The sequence below is a fragment of the Mesoplodon mirus genome (genome assembly GCF_964341445.2).
Source record: "Mesoplodon mirus genome assembly, chromosome: 11".
Taxonomy (NCBI): domain Eukaryota; kingdom Metazoa; phylum Chordata; class Mammalia; order Artiodactyla; family Ziphiidae; genus Mesoplodon; species Mesoplodon mirus.
In genome coordinates this window covers 30,186,326-30,206,421 of record NC_138987.1, presented here as the reverse complement: position 1 = coordinate 30,206,421, position 20,096 = coordinate 30,186,326, and the positions used below count along the sequence as shown (strand labels likewise).

Sequence of the window (20,096 nt, the reverse complement as noted above, 5' to 3'; positions counted from 1 at the left end):
CTTTCCCCCCTTGGTATCCATACATTTGTTCTTACATCTGTGTCTCTATTTCTGCCCTGCAAACTGGTTCATCGGTACCATTTTTCTAGGTTCCACATATATGCATTAATATACGATAGTTGTTTTTCTGACTTACTTCACTCTGTATGACAGTCTCTAGGTCCATTCACGTCTCTACAAATGACCCAATTTCATTCCTTTTTATGGCAGAGTAATATTCCGTTGTATATATGTACCACATCTTCTTTATCCATTCGTCTGTCGATGGGCATTTAGGCTGTTCCATGACCTGGCTATTGTAAATAGTGCTGCAAAGAACATTGGGGTGCATGTGTCTTTTTGAATTATGGTTTTCTCTGGGTATATGCCCAGTAGTGGGATTGCTGGGTCATATGGTAATTCTATTTTCAGTTTTTTAAGAAACCTCCATACTGTGCTCCATAGTGGCTGTAGCAATTTACATTCCCCACAACAGTGCAAGAGGGTTCCCTTTCCTCCACACCCTCTCCAGCATTTGTTGTTTGTAGATTGTCTGATGATGCCCATTCTAACCGGTGTGAGGTGATACCTCATTGTAGTTTTGATTTGCACTTCTCTAATAATTAGTGATGTTGAGCAGCTTTTCATGTGCTTCTTGGCCATCTGTATGTCTTCTTTGGAGAAATGTCTATTTAGGTCTTCTGCCTATTTTTAGATTGGGTTGTTTTTTTGATATTGAGCTGCATGAGCTGTTTATATATTTTGGAGATTAATCCTTTGTCCATTGATTCATCTGCAAATATTTCCTACCATGCTGAGGGTTGTCTTTTCATGTTGTTTATGGTTTCCTTTGCTTTGCAAACGCTTTTAAGTTTCATTAGGTCCTATTTGCTTTTATTTCCATTACTCTAGGAGGTGGATCAAAGAAGATCTTGCTGTGATTTATGTCAAAGAGTGTTCTTCCTCTGTTTTCCTCTAAGAGTTTTACGGTGTCCAGTCTTACATTTAGGTCCCTAATCCATTTTGAGTTTATTTTTGTGTATGGTGTTAAGGAGTGTTCTAATTTCATTCTTTTGCATGTAGCTCTCCAGTTTTCCCAGCAACACTTATTGAAGAGACTGTCTTTTCTCCATTGTGTATCCTTGCCTCCTTTGTCATAGATTAATTGACTACAGGTGTGTGGGTTTATCTCTGGGCTTTCTATCCTGTTGTATTGATGTATATTTCTATTTTTGTGCCAGTACCATATTGTCTTGATTACTGTAGCTTTGTAGTATAGTCTGAAGTCAAGGAGTCTCATTCCTCCAGCTCTGTTTTTTTCCCTCAAGACTGCTTTCGCTATTCGAGGTCTACTGTGTCTCCATACAAATTTTAGGATTTTTTTTTTCTAGTCCTGTAAAAAATGCCATTGGTAATTTGATAGGGATTGCATTGAATCTGTGGATTGCTTTGGGTAGTATAGGCATTTTCACAATATTGATTCTTCCAATCCAAGAACATGGTATATCTCTCCATCTGTTTGTATCAGCTTTACTTTCTTTCATCAGTGTCATACTTTTCTGCATACAGGTCTTTTGTCTCCTTAGGTAGGTTTATTCCTAGGTTTATTCTTTTTGTTGCAATGATTAATGGGAGTGTTTCCTTAATTTCTCTCTCAGATTTTTCATCATTAGTGTATAGGAATGCAAGAGGTTTCTGTGCATTAATTTTGTATCCTGCAACTTTACCAAATTCATTAGCTCTAGTACTTTTCTGCTGGCATCTTTAGGATTCTCTATGTATAGTATCATATCATCTGCAAACAGTGACAGTTTTACTTCTTTTCCAATTCGTACTCCTTTTATTTCTTTTTCTTCTCTGATTACCATGGCTGGGACTTCCAAAACTATGTTGAAAAACAGTGGTGCGAGTGGTCATCCTTGTCTTGTTCCTGATCTTACAGGAAATGCTTTCAGGTTTTCACCATTGAGAATGATGTTTGCTGTGGGTTTGTTGTATATGGCCTTTATTATGTTGAAGTAGGTTCCCTCTGTGCCCACTTTCAGGAGACTTTTTATCCTAAATGGGTATTGAATTTTGTCAAAAGCTTTTTCTGCATCTATTGAGATGATCATATGGGTTTTATTCTTCAATTTGTTAATATAGTGTATCACATTGATTGATTTGCGTATATTGAAGAATCCTTGCATCCCTAGGATAAATCCCACTTGATCATGGTGTATGATCCTTTTAATGTGCTGTTGCATTCTGTTTGCTAGTATTTTGTTGAGGATTTCTGCACCTATAATTCATCAGTGATATTGGTCTGTAATTTTCTTTTCTTTCAGTATCTTTCTCTGGTTTTGGTATCAGGGTGATGGTCACCTCATAGAATGAGTTTGGGAGTGTTCCTTCCTCTGCAATTGTTTGGAAGAGTTTGAGAAAGATAGGTGTTACCTCTTCTCTAAATTTTTGACAGAATTCACCTGTGAAGTCATCTGGTCCTGGACTTCTGTTTGTTGGAAGATTTTTAGTCACAATTTCAATTTCATTACTTGTGATTGGTCTGTTCATATTTCCTATTTCTTTGTGGTTCAGATGTGGAAGGTTATACCTTTCTAAGAATTTGTCCATTTCTTCCAGGTTGTCCATTTTATTGGCATAGAGTTGTCTGTAGTAGTCTCTTAGGATGCTTTGTATTTCTGCGGTGTCTGTTGTAACTTCTCCTTTTTCACTTCGAATTTTATTGATTTGAGTCCTCTCCCTCTTTTTCTTGATGAGTCTGGCTAATGGTTTATCAATTTTGTTTACCTTCTCAAAGAAGCGGCTTTTACTTCTATTGATCTTTGCTATTGTTTTGTTTCTATTTCATTTATTTACTGCTCTGATCTTTATGATTTCCTTCCTTATACTAACTTTGGGTTTTGTTTGTTCTTCTTCCTCTAGTTCCTTTACATGTAAGGTTAGATTGTTTATTGGAGATATCTCTTGTTTCTTGAGGTAGGCTTGTATTGCTATATACTTCCCTCTTAGAACTGCTTTTGCTGCATACCATAGGTTTTGGATCGTCGTGTTTTCGTTGTCATTTGTCTCTAGGTATTTTTTGATTTCCTCTTTGATTTTTTCAGTGATCTCTTGGTTGTTTAGTAGCGTATTGTTTAGCCTCCATGTGTTTGTGTTTTTTACATCTTTTTCACTGTAATTGATTTCTAATCTTATAGCATTGTGATCAGAAAAGATGCTTGATACGATTCCAATTTTGTTAAATTTACTGAAGCTTGATTTGTGCCTCAAGATGTGATCTATCATGGAGAATGTTCCATGTGCACTTGAGAAGAAAGTGTAATCTGCTGTTTTGGGATGGAATGTCCTATAGATATCAATTAAATCTATCTGGTCTATTGTGTCATTTAAAGCTTGTGTTTCCGGGCTTCCCTGGTGGCGCAGCGGTTGAGAGTCCGCCTGCTGATGCAGGGGACACAGGTTTGTGCCCTGGTCCGGGAAGATCCCATGTGCCGCGGAGCGGCTGGGTCCGTGAGCCATGGCTGCTGAGCCTGCGCGTCCGGAGCCTGTGCTGGAGAGGCCACAACAGTGAGAGGTCTGCTACCGCAAAAAAACCAAAACAAACAAACAAAAGCTTGTGTTTCCTTATTAATTTTCTATCTGGATGATCGGTCCATTGGTGTAAGTGAGGTGTTAAAGTCCCCCACTATTATTGTCTTACTGTTGATTTTCTATTTTATAGCTGTTAGCAGTTGCCTTATGTATTGAGGTGCTCCTATGTTGGGAGCATATATATTTATAATTGTTATATCTTCTTGGATTGATCCCTTGATCATTATATAGTGTCCTTCCTTGTCTCTTGTAACATTCTTTATTTTAAAGTGTATTTTATCTGATATGAGTATTGTAACTCCAGCTTTCTTTTGATTTCCATTTGCAAGGAATATCTTTTTCCATCCCCTCACTTTCAGTCTGCATGTGTCCGTAGGTCTGAAGTGGGTCTCTTGTAGACAGCATATATATGGGTCTTGTTTTTGTATCCATTCAGCAAGCCTGTGCCTTTCGGTTGGAGCACTTAATCCATTCACATTTAAGGTAATTATCGATATGTATGTTCCTATGACCATTTTCTTAATTGTTTTGGGTTTGTTTTTGTGGGTCTTTTTCTTCTCTTGTGCTTCCCGCATAGAGAAGTTTCTTTCGCATTTGTTGTAGAGCTGGTTTGGTGGTGCTGAATTCTCTTAGCTTTTGCTTGTCTGTAAAGCTTTTGATTTCTCCATCGAATCTGATAGAGATCCTTGCCGGGTAGAGTAATCTTGGGTGTAATTTCTTCCCTTTCATCACTTTTAATATGTCATGCCACTCCCTTCTGGTTTGTAGAGTTTCTGCTGAAAAATCAGCTGTTAACCTTATAGGAGTTCCCTTGTATGTTATTTGTTGTTTTTCCCTTGCTGCTTTCAATAATTTTTCTTTGTCTTTAATTTTTGTCAGTTTGATTACTGTGTGTCTTGGCCTGTTTCTCCTTGGGTTTATTCTGCCTGGGACTCTCTGCGCTTCCTGGACTTGGGTGGCTATTTCCTTTCCCATGTTAGGGAAGTTTTCAACTATAATCTCTTCAAATATTTTCTCGGGTCCTTTCTCTCTCTCTTCTCCTTATGTGACCCCTTTAATGTGAATGTTGGTGCATTTAATGGTGTCCCAGAGGTCCCTTAAGCTGTCTTCATTTCTTTTCATTCTTTTTTCTTCATTCTGTTCCACAACAGTGAATTCCACCGTTCTGTCTTCCAGGTCTTCTATCTGTTCTTCTGCCTCAGCTATTCTGCTATTGATTCCTTCTGGTGTATTTTTCATTTCAGTTATTGTATTATTCATCTCTGTTTGTTCGTTCTTTAATTCTTCTAGGTGTTTGTTAGACATTTCTTGCATCTTCTCAATCTCTGCCTCCATTCTTTTTCGAAGGTCCCGGATCATCTTCACTCTCATTATTCTGAATTCTTTTTCTGGAAGGTTGCCTATCTCCACTTCATTTAGTTGTTTTTCTGAGGTTTTATCTTGTTCCTTCATCTGGTACATAGCCCTCTGCCTTTTCATGTTATCTTTTTGTGAATGTGGTTTTTGTTCCACAGGCTGTAGGACTGTAGTTCTTCCTGCTTCTGCCCTCTGGTGGATGAGGCTATCTAAGAGGCTTGCCCAGGTTTCCTGACGGGAGGGACTGGTGGTGGTAGAGCTGGGTGTTGCTCTGGTGGGCAGAGCTCAGTAAAACTTTAATCTGCTTGTCTGCTGATGGGTGGGGCTGGGTTCCCTCCCTGTGGTTGTTTGGCCTGATGCGACCCAACACTGGAGCCTACCCAGCTCTTTGGTGGGGCTAATGGCGGACTGTGGGAGGGCTCACGCCAAGAAGTACTTCCCAGAACTTCTGCTGCCAGTGTCCTTGACCTCATGGTGAGCCACAGCCATGCCCCACCTCTGTAGGAGTCCCTCTAACACTGGCAGGTAGGTCTGGTTCAGTTTCCTATGGGGTCACCGCTCCTTCCCCTGTGTGTCGATGCGTACACTTTGTCTGTGCCCTCCAAGAGTGGAGTCTCTGTTTCCCCAGTCCTGTCGAAGTCCTGCAATCAAATCCTACTAGCCTTCAAAGTCTAATTCTCTAGGAATTCCTCCTCCCGTTGCCAGATCCCAGGTTGGGAAGCCTGATGTGGGGCTCAGAACCTTCACTCCAGTGGGTAGACTTCTGTGGTATAAGTGTTCTCCAGTTTGTGAGTCACCCACCCAGCAGTTATGGGATTTGATTTTATTGTGATTTCGCCGCTTCTACCATCTCATTGTGGCTTCTCCTTTGTCTTTGGATGTGGGGTATCTTTTTTGGTGAGTTCCAGTGTCTTCCTGTCGATGATTGTTCAGTAGTTAGTTGTGATTCCCATGCTCTCACAAGAGGGAGTGAGCGCACGTCCTTCTACTCCACCTTCTTGAACCAATCTCCAGGGAGGTACATACTTTTTAAATACACACTGGCTCTTTTGGGTGAAAAAAAAAAAAAAAGCTTTGTAGATGCCAATGTGTTGAGTGAAAGAAATTAGGGTGAAAATCTGCAAGAAATTAAATCAGATCTGGTCCTCCCCTCTCCTTTCTTCTCTAGTGTATAGGCCATCCCCATCTTTCCCCTTCTCTCCAAATAAAACAAAATCACAACCACATCCACATGTAACTTTTTTTTGGCTAAGTGTTTATGCATAAGCTTACTGATTATGGACAAGAGGGCTCAAAATACTCTCAGGCAGATATTAGAGTTGGACAGAATTAGGATGTCCTTTAATGGAGCCAAAAAGGTGGATCATACCAACAATTTACTTATTACCATTAAGTATAGACAAAAGGAAATGAAATAGAATAGACTGCAGAAACTATATAAGATGCTGATTAGTGGAAAGGAAGTCGACATCCAGGTCAGCTATCTTTGTGAACTAACTTTTTTTTTTTTTTTTTTGCGGTACGCGGGCCTCTCACTGCCGTGGCCTCTCCCGTTGTGGAGCACAGGCTGCGGACGTGAAGGCTCAGCGGCCATGGCTCACGGGCCCAGCTGCTCTGCGGCATGTGGGATCCTCCCGGACCGGGGCAGGAACCCGTGTCCCCTGCATTGGCAGGCGGACTCTCAATCACTGCGCCACCAGGGAAGCCCGATGCTAAGCCATTTTTTGACTCACTCATCTCCTAGAGCACCCTAACAGGCTCCTGACATGCCTACCAAGCATCTGGCTTGAGAAAGTCTTAGATTAACAGAAAACAGATTGCACTACACAATCGCAATATATACAAAGAAATAGCTTCCTAAACAAAACATCAAAATTCAATAAACTTCCACAATGTTCATTGCAGCTCTATTTACAATAGCCAGGACATAGAAGCAACCTAAGTGTCCATCAACAGATGAATGGATAAAGAAGATGTGGCACACATATACAATGGAATATTACTCAGCCATAAAAAAGAAATGAAACTGAGTTATTTGTAGTGAGGTGGATGGACCTAGAGTCTGTCATACAGAGTGAAGTAAGTCAGAAAGAGAAAAACAAGTACTGTATGCTAACACATATATATGGAATCTAAGACAACATAAAAAAATGGTTCTGAAGAACCTAGGGGCAGGACAGGAATAAAGATGCAGACGTAGAGAATAGACTTGAGGACATGGGGAGGGGGAAGGGTAAGCTGGGACGAAGTGAGAGAGTGGCATGGACTTATATATACTACCAAATGTAAAATAGATAGCAAATGGGAAGCAGGTGCATAGCACAGGGAGATCAGCTCGGTGCTTTGTGACCACCTAGAGGGGTGGGATAGGGAGGGTGGGAGGGAGACGCAAGAGGGAGGAGATATGGGGATATATGTATATATATAGCTGATTCACTTTGTTATAAAGCAGAAACTAACATACCATTGTAAAGCAATTATACTCTAATAAAGATGTTAAAAAAATTCAATAAACTTTGAAAAAGATCTTTAGAACTAAATATTGGATCTAAAAGCTAATATGCTCTTATAATAATAGTAACAGAAGTAGCAGTGGCTGCAGTGTTGTGGCAGTGGCAGTAGCAGCTCCTCCTCCATTTACTGAGAGCTTACTCAGTGCCAGGGATGGATGGCTTTACTAATTTCTCATTTAATCATTATTACAACCCTTTGAGTTTGATGACAATGCATAACCATACACCACACTATCTAGGTTTACCTCTTTCATTACATTTTTCCTTTAAAAAAAAAGCAAAACACAAACTTAGAAATTAACTTTAAGAAATGGAATGGGGCTTCCCTGGTGGCGAAGTGGTTGAGAGTCCACCTGCCAATGCAGGGGACATGGGTTCATGCCCCAGCCTGGGAAGATCCCACATGCTGCGGAGTGGCTAGGCCCGTGAGCCATGGCCACTGAGCCTGTGCATCCAGAGCCTGTGCTCCGCAACGGAATAGGCCACAACAGTGAGAGGCCCGCATACCGCAAAAAAAAAAAAAAAAAAAAGGAATGAGATGTTACCTTGAAACATTCTGATTATTTTTTAAATGATGCCTTAAACACACACACACACACACACACACACACACAAACTCTTTTCAGGGTCACTACAAATGGACAGAGTTTAGTAGAAATTACAATTCTAGTAAGGTTCTTAAAATAGCCCTTTGATGTTGGTATAGTATTTTTTCTGCATTTAAATGGATTAGCTTAGAGTCATTACTGCTCAAATGATACTAATCACTTTAATTCTGATTAAAGGGACATGCAGGGACAGTCCAGATAAACTGTCATGTCAGCAGCAACCTCAATCTCCCAGGAAAGCCTTTTAGCAATACATATAAATCTTGTCTATGGCTCTAGGGGTATTCCTTCTTATTTACAGTGTAGCTAACAGATATTTTATCAGAGCACCTTATAGAAGTAAATTTAAAGAAAAATATCTTTTAAATTTATTTAAGAAAAATAAATATTTAAAGCAAATATCATCAGAAAGTAAAGTAAAGAAATCTGTACTTTAAAAAAATCTGAGTGTTAAAACCTCTACAGTTTTGCTCTCTTTTGACGAATACTGGGTACTGTTTTAAAATATTAAATTCATTCTTCAGAGAAAGCCTTAGCAATGTTTTTGTGACTACTGTAACAATTCCCATGAAAACACTTTCTTCTCACACCCTTGTATGAATGCCATTTAACTTGTGATATGTAATTTCCAAAATAAATAAATAAATACATACATACATACATACATTTATACCTGGGATTATAAACCCATTTTCTTGTAGTTTTAAGTTTTAATAGCTAGATTTCTAGTGTCTCTTGATTATGAAAGATTAGTCAGACAAAAATGCTTAATAAAATCTTTTTAGAGGATATGATTTATTGCAGTTAATCTGATTATTTTTAAAGACACAGCTTCAAGAAAATTAAAGGAAATTTTGATCTGTAGCTGCAGAAAGAAGTATACTTTTTAATTTTGAAGAAAACAATCTTTTGAAGGCTTGCAGGGCAGAGTACATAAAGATAACCTACCAACAAACTCAGTACAATATCAAATAATAAACTGCCAATCATAAGTAAAATAATATGGGTATGACTGAAAAAGAACAAGGGTATGTTTCATTTTATACTCTGGTTGTATTTCTATAGTTTTATTTAAGCCATATTTTGGAAAACAGAATACTATAAATGCTCAAAAGGTAATTTCTACTATTAGAAGAACTCAGTTTTAAATTATTTGTAAAGCAGACTTAATGCCAAAGTTATTTGTTTGCAGATTTGAAATTTATTTGAATTGTTTAAAATGCCATTTGTGTTCTTATAGAATAAAGTGCCATGAGCAATCTCATGTTAAAGTCAGAGGTCTTGTTACTAGAAATCTGATACAAAATAGTAAGAGAACTAGAAAGATGCATTAATACTGCTTCAGCTGTTCTCAGAGAACGATAACTTTTTTTTTAAAGTAAATTTATTTATTTATTTGTTTATTTTTGGCTGCATTGGGTCTTCATTGCTGTGCGTGGGCTTTCTCTAGTTGCGGCAAGCGTGTGCTACTCTTCGTTGCTATGCACAGTCTTCTCGTTGCAGTGGCTTCTCTTGTTGCGGAGCAAGGGCTCTAGGTGCAGGGGCTTCAGTAGTTGTGGCTCTCAGCTCTAGAGCACAGGCTCAGTAGTTGTGACACGGGGGCTCTAGAGCCCAGGCTCAGTGGTTGTGGCTCATGGGCTCTAGAGCGCAGGCTCAGTAGTTGTGGTGCATGGGCTTAGTTGCTCTGTGGCATGTGGAATCTTCCCGGACCAGGGCTCGAACCCATGTGCCCTGCATTGGCAGGTGGATTCTTAATCACTGTGACACCAGGGAAGCCCCGAGAATGATAACTTTTAACAGCGGTCCATAATAGCTCTAATAGGCAAGTCACAAAAATTGAACTATTTTTTATATATTAATACTTGAGACTGTGGCCCAATTCTTATAATAAGTTTTTAAAATTTAATTAATGTTGCTTAAGATATACTTTTTGGTAAATACTCTTACAATGAAAATAGTGAGAGTATTAGTTTAAGTGTAGTAATTAAAATCAGGGTTCAACCCCAAGCTCTTTCACTTATTAGGGTTGAACAATCTTGGAGAAACTGCTTGATTTTTCTATGACTCAGTTTCATCATGTATTGAAAGGGAAAAATATTACCTACCTCATAAGGTTGGTGTGATGATTAAAAGAAGTTAATCTTTATAAAGCACTTAGCATAATGCCACACACAGTATTCAATAACTGTGTGCTATTATTGTTGTTCTGGGTTTTATTGTTGAATGCAACAAATGCCAAATTCTCTTCTCTTGTTGGGGCTTAATATAACAAAGTCAAAGGAGACAGAATGAAAATTTCTCATCAGGGCATAGTAATGATTTCCGACCTACCAGCTACCCAGTTTACTGTAATATTTTCACTTTCTTGTGTTTATAACAATTAAAATTAGATGCATAAAAACAATAAGAACTTATTATGTCTTTCAGTGAAATATCAGTAGAGGTTACCTACCTGTGTAGCTCTTCTGTCTTGTCTTCAGTTGGACCTATGATTAGTAAACAATGGCGAAGAACAGCTGCCATGACACGAAACTGATGAGAATCACCCTATGGCAAATAAAAGAGAGGTGAGGAAAAATTGGGGATTGAATGAATGCCTTAATGAAGGAGTCTGGTACATTACTACAACCCTGGGAGTCATCCTATGGCCCATCTAACACCCCAAACAGTTATTCTTATGCCATACATAATAGAAGTCAGGATATTCTAGGAAGAATTCCCAAGTATTAACAAAGTATTAACTAAGTGAATTGTCATCATCTCATATGAACAGCTACAGCCACTGCCAGAGATGGCTGAAACCATAAGTTCTTGATCTATCCTTCCCCTTATGACATGTCAGGCAAAGAGAAATATGATCAGCATCCATATATTACCTACTCTGTTTTACCTGTCCATAAGATTTAATTCAACTAGGGATCTTTTCCATTTCCAGAAAGTCTAGATTCTTTTGTTGGATAGTATACTGTTCCAGTTTACGAGTCATTATAAAAATTCAAACAGATATAATACTATCAGATATTTTAGAAGCAGGTTGTACATCCTTAATAAAAATGTCTTATCTCTTAACTTTCAAAAACAACGGATTAAAATCTATAATCTATCAACTTCATTTTAATGAATCTTCTTAATCTCCTAGTTCCTCCAAATCTTGTTCCTAGTTTCTCCAAACCGACCAGCAAGTGATAAAAAATAAGCACTCTTGAGTTTAATCTCCTATTTTCCTAATGTTTACTCATTGGTAGTGGTATTAGACACACATAGAGTCAGAGGGAAGGCAAATAATAGGAAATAAGCTGAGCTCTGAATAATCACTTGGTTTACCTCCTAATTTATCATGAGATCTTGGGCCACTACAATTTTTTTAATCATCTGAATCAAGGTTGTACCTTTCTTCTTCCAAATTTTTAGTAATTAAGAAGACATATGAAATTAGTGATAATTATCTATTATAATCAGATCCTGGATATATTTCAGGAAGGTTCCAATTACTTCAAAAGCTATTAAAATTTTTAAAGCTCTGTATATACATAATTGATTTCAAGTCTGTGTAAAGTGAAATATATTCACATATTATACATATATAGCCTATATTCATATATATAACTCAGCCCTTCTAGGAAGATGTCTTTTATAAAATCTAATAAACAACAGCACAGTTTCATTACTCATAATGTGGATAACAATATTTTAAAATAACACCATCATGTGTAGATTTGGAAGAGATGAAGGTCTCAGTGGCATAACAAAAAAAGCACTTTACTTAAGAGTCAAGAGTCTAGGTTGTGACCTTAGGCAAGTCATATGGCTTCTCTAAGCCAAAGTTTCCCCATATGCATCTCCACAAACATGAGATTGTTAGGGTTGTAAAAGGATTAAATTAAAGAAGATGATACACATGAAAATGCTTAGTACTTTCAGTGAAATATTTGAGGGTGAGGGGAAGGATGAGGCAGGAAGGGAACAAAAGGTAAGAATGATAGAGCTGAAATGAGTGACAACGAAATTATTGCGTGTTGGGGAGGGGGACCAGTGGAATGCTAGAGACACTAAGGGTTTGGAATGAACACTGTTCCACTTGCCATCCATCTTCAAATGCCTGAATCAAAATTCTCTAATATGCAAATATGCTTTTACATATCCCACGTTACATGAAGCACACTGAAATGCATGTGAAACTCATCCATTACTTAACTCTTAAAAAGATCATATTTTCCTTGGTTTTGATAATTAACGAGGAATGCACTTCCTTTTAAACTAGATTTTCCTTTATTTTAATATCACAATCATTCTCTTCTCATGCTGATGTTGACAAGCCTCTTGCAAAACTCCATTTTGGTCCCTCCACTATTTGCAACTGTAAGTGAAAATCCTACTTCTTTCCATCCCCTTTCCTCCTGTCCCAATTTTCATGACACCAATTCCCCAGTTGTACCCTGTGTCTGCCTGTCCTCTTTTACTGTAAACCCACTAAATTCTATTTCTTTACTCAAAACAACTACTGAAGTCCCGGGGTTGTGTGCCTCTACTTTTAGTATCACTGACTCCTTTTCATCCTCCAGGTCTCAGAGAAGCCCCTTCTTTGACCACCTTATTTAGGTAGATTCCTTCTTTCATTATCTCTATCATTGTATCTTGTTATGATTTCTTTCAGGAAATCATAATCTGTAATTCCACATTTGTTTACATACTTACATATGCATTGTTTTCTCCATTCATCTAGTACCTTCACAAGTTTTAGAGGGCATGTGTTTAACAAGTGTTCAATAATTTTTAATGTAAATGAAAAGTAAAAGAAACAAAAAAGTGTACAGCTAGATAAATTTTCACAAAATGAGCATGTCCACACAACCAGCATGAAAACAAACCAATGCCAAGATTGAGAACTCCAGAATTGCCCTCATGACCCCTTCAAATGACAGATCTGCTCTTCAATTGTAATTCTAACATTTAACATCATGGGTTAGTGATTTTTGTTGTCACAAATTTTATATGAATGGAATCATAAAATATAGACCCTTCTGTATCTGGTTGTGAGATTCATCCATGTTGTTGTGTACAGTTGCAGTTTGTTCATTTTCATTGCTTGAGAGTGGTGCTATTCAAAGTGCAGTTTGTGGACCACTACTGGTCCACACCCTGTTTGCCACTGATCTGCAAAGCCATGAGTACAGAAGGTACACCTGAACATTTAGAAACTTTTCAAGCAGTCTAACATTGTGTGTAATATTGTATTATACAAGAGTTCCATTCTGACAGCTAGGGAAATAAATCTGGTCCCTCACAGTTAGGTTAAGAAAGCACTGCTGGCCACATAGCACAGGGAGATCAGCTCAGTGCTTTGTGTCCACTTAGAGGGGTGGGATAGGGAGGGTGGGAGGGAGACGCAAGAGGGAGGAGATATGGGGATATATGTATATGTATAGCTGATTCACTTTGTTATAAAGCAAAAACGAACACACCATTCATTGTAAAGCAATTATACTCCAATAAAGATGTTAAAAAAAAAAAAAAAGAAAGCACTGCTGAATACAGTGAGTTTATTACAATTCACTTATCCATCCTACTCTTGATGGACACTTGGACTATACTGAAGAGTGCTGCTATGAACATACTTTCTTATATGTCATTTGGTATGCTGGGTCGTAGGGCATATACATATGACAGACTTTAGAAGGTACTGACAAACAGTGTTTCAAAGTGTTTATACCAGCTTACACTCCCACCAGTTGCTCTACAGCTGCGCCAACACTCGGTATTGTCAGCCTTTTAAATTTGTCATGCTCGTGGATGTGCAGAGATTTTATTATGCATTTTCCTGATAACTGATAAAGTTGAACACCTTTTCTTGTCTACTGGTCATTTGGATAGCTCTTTTATGAAGTGCCTGTTCAAGCCTTTTGCATATCTTTCTATAGGGTTGATTGACATTATTTGTAGGACTTGAATATATTCTAGGTAGAGTCCTTTATTGCATATATGTGTTGAAAATATCATCTCCCATTTGGTGGCCTGTTTTTTACTTTCTTCTCTTGATGAACTAATTTTAATGAAGACCAATTTGTCAATTTTTCCTTTATGGTTTGATCTTTATTTTGTCCTGTTTTAAAAATCGTTGCCTATTTAAGAAATGTTTGACTTGTTTAAAATAAAGTCATGAAGATAATCTTCTGTTTCTTTCCAAAGCTTTATTATTTTACCTTTTACATTTAAGTCTCTTATCCATCTCAAATTAAGTTTTCTTAATGGTATAAGGTAGGGATTTAAATTCATTTTTAATTGATTAAAAAGCCCACCTTCTCCCCACTGCAATTCAGTGTTACCTGTATCATAAGTCAGTTGACTGTATATGTGTAGGTTTATTTCTAGATTCTTTATTCTATTAGTCTGTCTCAATAAATATTTGTTGAATGAGAGCTATCATTTAAAATGTCTTACTTAACAAAGGTCAGAGTGTACACTATTTCCTACTATTGGTTGTTCTGCCTGGTGACTTTACATAAACAATTTAAACTCTTTGATCTTTAGTGTCCTCATTTGTCAAATGAGATTAATGCTCCTCCTATCTTATACAGATGCTTGAAAGAGTAAATATAATTGCTCTTTTAAAAACAATATACACAGTTTATACAACTGTCATTTACTTCTTCATGAGCTTAGTTTTGATATCTTTAGGGCATCAACAGTCTCTCCTCTGTAATCCTACTATCTCCAAAGGTTGAGAAGGAAAAAAATCCCTAAGACAAAGAGAGGAAGAAGAAAGAGAAAGCAAGCAGGCTTGTTGTGACAGTAGAAATCAAAATGAGTTAACACTAAAAGAGAGGTAAAAACTCATGAAGCTCTTTGGGATCTTTGTTGTGGGGGCGGATCTTTTTATACAGGCTTTGTTTCTTATTCATAGATTCCACTACTGTACTATTGCTTTCTTCTCCTGTGCAACCTGTGGAAGATTTTCACTTTTGTTTGGTAAAGGTATCGATATCCTCATACCTTTTCATTCAACGTTTCAACCGACCTAATCAATGCCTGAGAAAAAAGTCTGAAAGGAGAATACCTCACACCAATGAGTCCTAAACTGGTTTTGTTATCCCAGGGTAGTTCTCATTACTTCAAGAAGGTTTAGGAAACTTGTCCTATGAAAATTCAATTTCAAGTCTACACAAAGTGAAACACAAATACACACTCACACACAAATGTACACATGCACTCTTACTTGGAAATATAGCTATACATCAGGTAGTATTTCACCCTATGTCTTACCCTAGCCATTTTGCAGTTATTTGTCCTACTAAATTGCGTATGTTCCTTACAGGCAAAGATTAAGTATTCCACCTCCACACCTTTTACATTTAACATGGTGCTGGGCATAAAGTAATAAATGCTTTTTTGAATTAAGGAAATATAAATGTTATAAAATAGTGTGCTGTATCTCCAAAAAGGCTAGAATCTGCTCTCTAAACAATGTTATTAAATGTTTTAGGTTTCTAGAAAAATTAATAGTTTTGAAAATTTAAAAGGTATCATAAACTTTCCCTCCTCCCTGTCACTTTGGCTATTTCTCTTATATACTTCCACTATACAGATAGCAAACTGTATCACATTTTATTTCTCATAAAACAAATATTCATTGAACACCTACGCTGTGCTAGGTATGTTGCTTAGCAGAAAGACTATGCCAGTGAGGTCAGACATACCCCCAAAGATCTAGAATATATGGCATTTGTAGCGTCTGTACATTTCTGAGTTGATTATTTTTTATTTTCAAACATATAGAAAATATAGAGAAGAATAGCAAATAATGTGACAGTTATATATCCATCTGTTTACATGTCTGTTTTTCCTATGAGACTGTTAGTTCTCTGAGGGCAGAGATGCTTTATATTGCATCTTGTGTGCCTAATACAGAACTTTGCACATACTGGGCACTCAATAATAAATGTTTGTTGAAAAAATGATTCAGTTAAAAAACATGGTACAGTGTGAAGCTTTATTTTTAATTAAATAATGTCAAGTCCTTTTTTCACACTTCCTTCAAAGTCTCTAAAATCATTATGGGGCTAATCTCTTCTGTTACAATGTGACATTCCCAATTAACTCCTATAGATACTCACTGTCTTATCTCACTCAGATAGCATCCTTTGCCTACTCAGATACTTGTACTACTTCTCTGTTTGCACTTGGTTGTCTGGCTCTAACATGTGTGTTGGTCCTTGTATTTTCTCATTACATTGCATTGATACCTAGGGAAGCACTGCAGAAGGGATGTGCTAATAAGTAAGGAATCTCTAGAATAACATGCTTTCCTCCATGAACAGAGAGATTTAGCAAAGTGCTGAAGCATGAAGAAGACAAGACCATTCCCATTAACTTTTCTAGAATTGATTTGGGGTCCTATAAAAGGAATAATTTGACTTTTTTAAACATACTACCTTCAGGAAAGGGAGAGAAAGAGGGAGGAAGGCAGGGAGACAGACTGACACCACATGTGGAAATAAGGCCAGCTACATTTCCTAATGAATTGGAAAGGAATATCCGAATTAATCTGCTTGATGGCATTGGCTTCCAGGCAGGAATTTAACATTGAGGCATGAACCTAAAATGAACAAATCACACTAATTTGCTAAACCTCAAAAAAACCCTAATTTTCTGTTTTTTTGTGAATTGTAAATGAACAGTCATAAAAATACCTACTGAAACAGTTAAAACCAAAACCAAACAACTGCATTTTCTGTGACAACTGAGTTGTAAAGTAGGTAAAGATTTTAAAAAGTGAAATGCTGGGGGTTTGAGAGGTGTAAACCAGCACTATTCTTCTGAAGGTCAGTTTGGTAATACATATAAATTTAAATACATATGATATACACAAAAAACCCTAAAGTTTTGAAAAACCCTTTGGCCCATGAATTTCAGGAATTTATCTACAAAGATTTTACAACAAGAAAATTCACCGTGTATTACTATGTAAAACAGCAAACAACTGCAAACAATACAAACCTTTACACATAGGGGATTTGTTAAAGGTTGATAGATCCTTATGAAGGAATACTCTTAAGGTTTTTTTTTGGGGCGGGGGGTACGCGGGCCTCTCACTGTTGTGGCCTCTCCCGTTGCGGAGCACAGGCTCCGGACACGCAGGCTCAGTGGCCATGGCTCACGGGCCCAGCCACTCCACAGCATGTGGGATCTTCCCGGACTGGGGCACGAACCTGTGCCCCCTGCATCGGCAGGCAGACTTTCAACCACTGCGCCACCCAGGAAGCCCCTACTCTTAAGTATTTTTATACATATACTTATGAGTATTCTTTCATAAAGATTTATTATCTTTAACAAATACGAGAAGAAAGTGGTTGTTAAAAATTTTTTTTGGTTGCAGAACTCTTTTTATACCCCAAATGAAATCTAGTTACGACCTAAATTTAAAGAAAAACAATAGCAACAGCAACAATCAAAGGTGCTGGGGTTTTTTTGGCCATGCTGTGCAGCCTGTGGGGCAGGTGCCATCTTAGTTCTCCTACCAGTGATTGAACCCCTACCGCCCTGGAGTGGGATCGCAGAGTCTTAACCACAGGACAGCCAGGGAAGTCCCCAAAGGCGCTCTTTTTAAAGAAAGGGTGGGTAACTTGAAACACTGTCCACTCATCCCTAGAGGTTACTCCTAGGAACATTATGGCTTCAAGGAACACACTATGTAATCCACTACTCTTCAAGAACATTTATCGTGAAAAAAAAAGCAAGATGATAAAATGACTGCATTTTTGTAAAAAATATATATATGTATTTATATATATCTATATATATCTATATATATACACACGTTTATATATTACACAATGAATAATGGTTAGAAAGATATACATCAAAATGCAAATAGGGCTTATCTTTGAATGGTAGGTTTATAGGTAATTTGTATTTTCTTATTGCTCGTATGCTTTTTTCCCTTAGATCTGCAGTATTATTTAGCATGTATTATTTTCATAATAAGGAAAATATTATTTTTAAATCTATATTTTAAAGTTCGATTCTTCTGTACAGTAAGCTTTCCATATCCCTTTATTTCAGCTGGTATTTTAAGGTATTAACAATTCTTTAGATGCTTGCTCAACTAGAGAAAGATGTCTTTAATCTGACAATCAAGGAGATATTAAAATTCAGGTAAATGGACCCTTACTGACAAGTTTCTCTACATCCTTACTACAGATTTCCTTTATGCTAAGTTATGTATACCTCAGTAAAAAGTACTCTATGTTCTGATTTCTGTGTCTTTTCACATGCTGTTCAAGTTCTGAGAAATGTTTCATACTCCCACTCAAATGGCCAAATCATTCTCAGTCTTCAGATCTCAGGAGAGACTTTCAGGGGTCTTCTCTAACTATACGAAGTATTCTCCATCATTGTACTGTTTCTCTCCTAGTACTTAACACAATTTAAATTATATATTTGCTTACTTATTACCTATATCACCAATAAAACTGAAGTCTGCAGAGACTATGTGTATTATTTGCCAATATATTACACAACGCCTAGCATAATACCTGGCAACTGTTCATAAATATTTGTTGACTGACTGATTTACTAAATGCTCGCTAAAATTTGAATTTAGAGACTTATGGAGACTCAAGTGGTTTAAAATAACCTTTCCCACACTCTTGCCTAAGTGGGTTGGCCTGTTTTCAATACTGTTTACAGTTTCTTATAACTTCAATAATAGCCCAGAGTCATATTAACTAGGCACATTTGATAATGCTTGTATAAAGTGATCCATGACTCACAAGAGTTCTGTTGAGATGCCTGCTTCACGACTACTGATCCTTTATCATGTATCTTTTGGAAAATAAACATTCTATAATACAGAATAAGTATTTGCCACTTCAATATTTTCTAAAGCTTCTTCCAGCCCTGCTATTAATTACAACTGAAGCACACTACTTAGGGCTAATCTCAATATACTGATATTTATTACATATCATTCCATACATATGCTGATGTGTAGCCACTGAACTATAAACCCTTTCTGTCAGGAATCTGAAGAGCATAAGCTACTATTTGGGGCACAATTTAAATAACAGGGGCTCCAACAATGGCAAACCAACAGTCTCAGAAGAGCTCTTGCAACTAAATGGAGAACTTAAAAACACCAAAACAAACAGTGTAAGAAAAATAACCATAGAAGGTACCAAATAAGCATAGAGACATAACATTTTAAATACTTCCAAATATTTGGTTTCAAAGCATAAATGGAGCATGTGGGCTTTCCACATCTTTTTCTGCCAAGTCCCAGGAAAACCGGACCATACTACAGTCATCTGAAACAGCTGTTAGGACTGACCTTCAAATATTTGGTTTCAAAATACATACCTATTTGCACTTTACAACTCAGATGCCTGCACACTCCTACTATAGCACTGCACTGAGATAATCCTTTCAAAGTAGGCTGCTGGCAAAAACACATCTTTATTCATGGTGAAAACTGCTTCAAATGGACACAGCAAAATGTTAGCCTGCCTAAGTCCTAAAGTCAATTGTCAGAAAAGATAATTTGCTCTGGCACCAAAATACTTTTCTTTTCTTTTTTTTTAAGGCAGACACTAAATTTTATGAGTTATTTAAGGTGAAAGAGAGAGGGTAAATGTGAAATGTTAAGATTCTAGAAGCAAGGGAAAAAGTTTATGTCCAGTTTACTTAAAATTGTTGACTTCCTTAAACTAAGCTTCTTGTTTGGCATATTGTTCTTGTGGGTACTCAAATTTAAACTATCAAATCTGCCTCACTTTGGGTTGCTAGAAGGTCCAAGCCACAGAAAAGGACCTTAGTCTAGCAATAAGTCAAGTGGTTTAAAATAAACTTTCCCGTATTCTGGTATAATTATACTTGTTTTCTAGGACTGTGTTATAAGCATGGCTGTCTAGTTGTCCTACACTTCTGACAGTTATCGAACGCTACAGAGTAATACGTTAGGAGACTAGGATGATAGGTGATAAACACAGTGTCTTTTACTCTACTGAGCAGACATCAATTCTGATTGATCAATTTCAACTTGCCTGAATAT

At 37.3% G+C, this 20,096-nt stretch overlaps 1 protein-coding gene across 8 annotated transcripts in view; it reads right to left on the bottom strand.

The window, feature by feature from the left end:
* The window catches only part of RIC8B (RIC8 guanine nucleotide exchange factor B), a 121,192-nt gene that overhangs the window by 57,405 nt on the left and 43,691 nt on the right, over positions 1-20,096 (bottom strand). For all 8 annotated transcript variants that reach the window (XR_014295365.1, XR_014295366.1, XR_014295367.1 and 5 more), the window contains exon 4: positions 10,503-10,597. Coding sequence is in view for 3 of the 8 variants with exons in the window: in XM_082636575.1 (XP_082492701.1) it covers positions 10,503-10,597 (95 nt within the window). In the remaining 5 variants the exon portion in view is untranslated. The remainder of the gene's footprint in view (positions 1-10,502; positions 10,598-20,096) is intronic.